The sequence below is a fragment of the Rhododendron vialii genome, chromosome 3a (assembly GCF_030253575.1).
Source record: "Rhododendron vialii isolate Sample 1 chromosome 3a, ASM3025357v1".
Taxonomy (NCBI): Eukaryota; Viridiplantae; Streptophyta; class Magnoliopsida; order Ericales; family Ericaceae; genus Rhododendron; species Rhododendron vialii.
Window position 1 is genome coordinate 7,888,264 of NC_080559.1, and position 5,761 is coordinate 7,894,024.

A 5,761-nucleotide genomic window follows, 5' to 3' on the forward strand; every position below is an offset into this window, starting at 1 on the left:
CTTAAAATTATGACGAAAAGCTAAACAATAAGTTACGAAAAATAAAAAATACCAAAATAAGTTTCAGACTTGTAAGTTTACAAGAACGCAACCGAAATTGATACACAGAACATAGCTTCAAGGTCTTTATTAATTACCAGTTCCGTTATTTTCACTTCAGTATCCGCTACGACTTTAAGCATTTCTATATGCCAGTACCACTAGTTTTTCACAGTTGAAAACAAATGGAACATGAGAGTAACCCGCAAAATCTATGGAGTCAAACAAATAAATAAACTTTATTCACAAATTTCCGTTTGACAAAAAAAAAAAAATTTCACATCCCAATTTGATTCCACGAGCACGGAGCGCACCCGTATATATATCATTTTCCCTTACAAGGCGGTCCCCACTGCGTTTTATAGGGGACTTTTCAGTTTCCACCACGTCAGGGCAAATCTTGTGTGAAATTTCATTTTCCTTAATAAAAAACATTTGTAGCAAAATCTATGAAGTCAAAAAATAAATAAATAGTAAATAAATAAACATTCAAATCCCAGTTTAATTCCACGAGCACGGAGTGCACTCCATACGACTTCACGTCACGGAGGGAGTATTTCATGTGATGGGTATGTATGACTCCCTCTCTCACAAGGCAGCAGCAGTCCCAAACTGCGTTACATAGGGAGACTTTCACCACGTCACATCGAATCTTGTGAAATGTCATTTTCCCTAATTAATAACATTTTGGGGCAACCTTGCTTTACTGATAAACAAGTACTTACAAAAATTGTCAAAAAAAAAAAAAAGCTTTTGCCAAACACCTACAATCGACAATGATATAAAAACCACCAAATGAATAAAGACCCCGTACCAAACACTCCTATATTGAAACCCCACCTACTTTTTTATTCTGAAGGAATAGTCTTAAAGCCACGTCGCTGTATGGACTCAACTGTACAATCCAAATCTCAAAGGAGGTAGCGCAGCCAGACCAAACACAGCCCCCCACTTACTCGGTGAGGAATCGAACTCTAGACCTTGAAGAATACTTCTTCTAAAGTCTGGATATCTACCCGAACCACTAAGACAATCTAGATGTGTGAAACACCACCTACTTGGCTGGCTTTAATAACAAATTAAACAATCCCACAACCCAAACAACCCCTCACCCTCACCACCACAGCTGCTCTGTCTTTTTCCTGATAAATACCACGGAACCAAATTTTTAAGTCAATTTCATGCATACACCAAACACACAATTTTAAAAAACAGAGGAAATTAAATGCTATATTTTGAGGGGAAAAAATTGCAAAGAAGAAGAAAGCACACCAACTGATGATTGAAAGGGGAAGTATATTCTTCACATATAATTCGTGTTTGCATAGAGTGTCGGCGAAACCGGTAAATACATGAAAAAATGATATGTAATTACAGCACTTATTAACAAAATAGGAGTAACAAACAAAAGCCCTTCTGTTCACTCCAATCTATGGCCAGTGGAATAGCAGATCCCGTCAATATTGAACTGAGAAAAGAAAAGAAAAAAAAAAAATTCGGTTAGGACACAACGCACCTAAACCGAATTACGAATGAAGATTGCGAAGAAATACGTTTATGTACCCGTACCCTTTTTTACGAAATGTCGAGTTTCATTCTTCTTTCTTTGGGGATTTTCAAGAAACTAATGAAGAGAACAAAAAAATCATTGGCACGCGGTGAGATGGGAATCCTGTCCGATAGCCCAGAGAACTCCGCAAGTTACTTCCATCAACTTCCCTGTCATACACAATGAGAATCGGATCAGTTCATGAAAACGAACAACAGACGGAAAAAAAAAAAAACATCGTCCTAACTGGAAATCATGAAACAATTTTGGGTAAATAATAAGATGCATGGCGGTTTGGTCGGTCGAGGTGCACGGGAGATGGTCCGGGGACTCTAGACACCTTGAGTTATCAAAAAATAAAATATGTGGCTTATTTGGGAAAACAGGTCAACACAGGCTGTAGTCGATAATGGAAGTTGGGGATATGGAAAGCTAATACTTGATCCAGCTTGTGTTCACAAAAGGACAAGCTGTACCTGGCTGTCAGTATCCAGACCTTATAAAATTCAATTGCGAAAGCGAAATTTATATGGACCCCTCTCTCTCATATCAGTCACATGTTACACCCTAGCAGTCACAACTACACACCTAAAGCCGAGGAATTTTTGGGTGCCGGGCAGCGGCGGGTACCTGTCGGCAATCCCAACCGACGGTCCAGATTTATTCCCTCTCTCCCCTCTCGTGACCACTCTTTCTCCTCTTTTTCTCTCTTTAAAATTTGAACCGTCCAAAACACATCTGAATGACTGGGATTGGCAACGGAGTACCACGTGTGTGGTACCCGCTCGGCACCCGAAAACTTCTCCCTAAAGCCAGGCCCAACCACATGTTGGGTTCTTTTAGTCTTCGAATCCCATGAGAGATTAAATTATACCAATCACCGACAAAACCCATTTCTATCATTACTTTAGAGAAATTACCAGACTAATTACAATCTAATCAAGGCCCACTGCTCACAAATTGATCACGATGGCTACCTACAAGCATTACGGTATTTCTTAATTAGATCGCTTGAAAAAGGTATTTGTGAAGAAAATGCATTACTTGGCCTCCCAATTGACTGACGATTACCTAAATTGGTATAAATTAGAAATGATGACATAATTATTGATTCTACTACTACTATTAATGACCCAAAAGTCATTTAAGCATCCTAATCAAAATACAGCTTAATCGACTAATAAAAAGCCAAACGCTAAATAAAACGGAAACAAGAACGCGCTTAATAGAAAAGAAAACGCGGGAGGCAATGATTTCCATCTGACCCACCACCACTACTGGAGTATTTAACAAAACACCAAATGCCACATCCCGTCACCGGAATATGCCTTCCGCTGGACGCAAAATCTAATCATGAAGACTCAATTTTTACACAGATTTGAGTAAAGATTTGGGTAAAATCTTCATTTGGTATTGAACCAGTCCAATTGAGAAACTCAAATTTAAGAAAAAGCTTCATTAATTGCATTGTCGTAAATTGTGATGCGCAAAACCATTCTTCAAAAATTTTAGTAAAACTTCATCTGGCATAAGTTTGAGTCAAGGAATGGAGCAAACTTCGGGTCCTGTTCGGTTTGGATTTTGAGGCAGGTTTTTGAGAGTAATGAGTACGAGAGAGATAGATACGGAAAATGTATTGGAAACCCGAACCAGGCCTGGAAGACTAAGGAGCGGAGATGCTCAGAAAATTCACCAAACAGAACCCCATTTGTCAGTCAGCTATCAAATTAAACCTATCGCTATTCTATAGATACTGGCATTGTTTAAACGAAAGGCTGAAATAGTGAAAAAGGACTAGCAATTTGGGACGGAAGGAGTATTAATTAAAGAACCGTACCTCTCCGCTGAGGGGCAACGGCCTTAGCCACCGGCGCGGCCTTCGTCACTGGCGTCGATGGCACCTCCACCGGAAAGAGCACCCCGTCAATCCCCTGCACCGAGATCCTCCCGTCCGTATAGATATCCGGGTCGAACAGATACGCCACCGCGTCGCCTTCCCCGAACTTCACCGACCCGTCCGCCTCCTCCGCCACAACCTTGAACGGCACCCTCAGCGTGTCGTAGTTCACCTTCCCGAACCTCCTCACCGCATTGTACATGCTCTCCTCCGTCTGGTACTCCGGAATTAAGTGGTAGTAGATGATCTGCTCCGGCGCCCCCGGCTCGCTCAGCTGGTCCGTCGTCAGCTTCGCCATCGCCTCGTCGTTCGGCGCCAGCACCGTCAAGACGTACCCTTCCGAAACCAGCTTCCCCATCTCCGTCGCCAGCGACGTTAAATTGACCAGAATGTCGGCCAGTTCGTTGTACCCGCCGTAGTGCAGCAGGGTCTGAATGAAGTCTTTAACCTGGCTCTCCCCGTCGAAGTGGCCATGGGGCCCGCCCGGGCCCGGGGCGGGCGCCGGCGCCAGGGACGGCCCCGGCGCCATAGCGTCGTAAATTGGGAGGACCGGAGGAGAACCGGCGGGAACCGGGGCGGCTTTTTTCAACCGGTTGGTGCGGGGATCTACGACCGGAGAGGATTCGGGGAAGACGGCGGAGATGGAACGGAGGTTCCTCCTCCGGTTGAAGTCCTCCTGCACGGATCTGGGGATCAGGAGGCGTTCGATGCCGTGGATGACGCCGTCGGGACGGACCACGTCGTCCGGGCGGACGACCTTGGGCATGTCGAGGGGATCGACGTGCTCGTCGTTGAAGAGGGTCTTGCATTCGTGAGGCAAAACTCCGTTCAACTGGTGGGAGGCGAGGCGGGTGGGGAAGATGTGGAAGAGGAGGAGGGACTGGAGGGATTTGATGTTGCCGGGCTCGAGGAGGAAGCGCTTGAACTCGGGGTCAAGGTCGCGCTCGAGGGCCTCGTTCTTGGGGGCGAAGATGGTGATGTTGTGGCGGGCGACGGCGGCCTCGAGGGTCTGCAGTAGGAGGGCCTTCTCGACGAACTCGGCGAGCTCGGTGTAATGCGAGTCCAGGAGGGCGACCAGGACCGAGTTGGAGTTGACTGGCGTCGAGTTGTTCGTCGGCGGCTGCGAGGACGACGGCGTCTTGTGCTTCGGGGTCGGGTGGCGGTTGGAGGACAATGCGGCGGCGGCGGAGGAAGTGAAGAGGAGTATGAAAAGGAAGAGGCCATAGATCTGCGAATCCATGGCGCGGTCTCTCTCTCTCTCTCCTTGGAAGTAAGGAGAGACGAAACTTGTTCTCTCAGTTGAGAATTGAGATGAGATGCGTCGAGGTTTGGGAGTTTACTTTTTCTCTCTCTAGAGCTGTTTTCCCCTCTCTCTCTCTCTCTCTCTCTCTCCTTCTCCTTTTGGGATTCTCTCTGTTACTTTTTTATATTTTGTAGTGGGGAGTTTAGGGAGGAGGGATGAAATAAGAGAGAGAGAGAGAGAGGAGGTGGGGGGACACGTGGAGGGTGGAGATGCAAGGGGAGAACTGACTTTGTGGTGAAGTTCCGAGTTCGGACAGGCTGGATGTGGGGACTACACGTACGACTAGCGTTGTCAGAAGTAGTCGGCTCGACTTGGCTCGGCTTGGCTGCGTTGAGTACTACGTATTTCGCAAGCATGGCTTTTGTGTCGGTGCGGTGACATTTTCAGAAACTTTCTACCGTGTATAAACTTTTTTAGGACGAGTAATTAGGAAAATGATTTTCTTATACTATCCTTCTAATTTACGACTTTTTATAGGAGAGATAACAGCAAATTGATTATAATATAAATTAAACATCCACAATTTTTTGTTGGTCTAAGGCTCCGTTCCAGTACTCAATATAAGTATTTATTTTTTAAGAAGGCAATTTTAAATTCAAAAATAATGCGTTTACGTAAATAATATCTTTTGAAAAAAAATTATTTTAGTAAATACATCAATTTTGATTTTATAAATTGCACGTAGTTTTGTAAGGGACCCAACTTTATGGGACGGAGGGAGTATATAATTTTAAAAATTACTAATTTAATAAAACAATTTGAGATTTCTCAAACAAGATGGACACAGTATACTGAAAATATTAGCAATTAAAACTTTGATTACTTTTTGGTATTTTTAATTTGATTAGATATTCTAGGTCAAGAACATTATAATTGTAGCTTTTGTTAATTAATTTATTGTTATCTTTAGTGTGTTGGTTTTATGAGTATTTGGTTTTCGTTCTATTTTAAATTTACATTACTGATAATTGGG

General features: G+C 43.7%; 1 protein-coding gene across 2 annotated transcripts; it reads right to left on the reverse strand.

Moving 5' to 3' along the window:
• Positions 1 to 1,318: 1,318 nt before the first annotated feature.
• LOC131318567 (fasciclin-like arabinogalactan protein 16) lies at positions 1,319 to 4,918 on the reverse strand. 2 transcript variants are annotated; one of them, XR_009197730.1, is made up of 3 exons: positions 3,426 to 4,918; positions 1,609 to 1,758; positions 1,319 to 1,507 (listed from the first exon to the last, which is right to left on the reverse strand). XR_009197730.1 is itself a non-coding variant. In XM_058348433.1 (2 exons), the coding sequence occupies exons 1-2, from the start codon at positions 4,723 to 4,725 to the stop codon at positions 1,685 to 1,687; spliced, it is 1,374 nt and encodes a 457-aa protein (XP_058204416.1). In that variant the 5' UTR covers positions 4,726 to 4,918; the 3' UTR covers positions 1,319 to 1,684. The 2 variants fall into 2 exon arrangements, 1 of the variants encoding a protein (XP_058204416.1); XM_058348433.1 differs by having other exon boundaries at positions 1,319 to 1,758.
• Between the last annotated feature and the right edge of the window lie 843 nt (positions 4,919 to 5,761).

Excerpts from the sequence above, each read along its gene's own strand:
- LOC131318567 (XM_058348433.1), bottom strand. The coding sequence starts at position 4,725 with ATGGATTCGCAGATCTATGGCCTCTTCCTTTTCATACTCCTCTTCACT. Across the intron at positions 1,759-3,425 it reads CGTTGCCCCTCAGCGGAGAG|GGAAGTTGATGGAAGTAACT; the intron begins GTACGGTTCTTT and ends TGTGTATGACAG.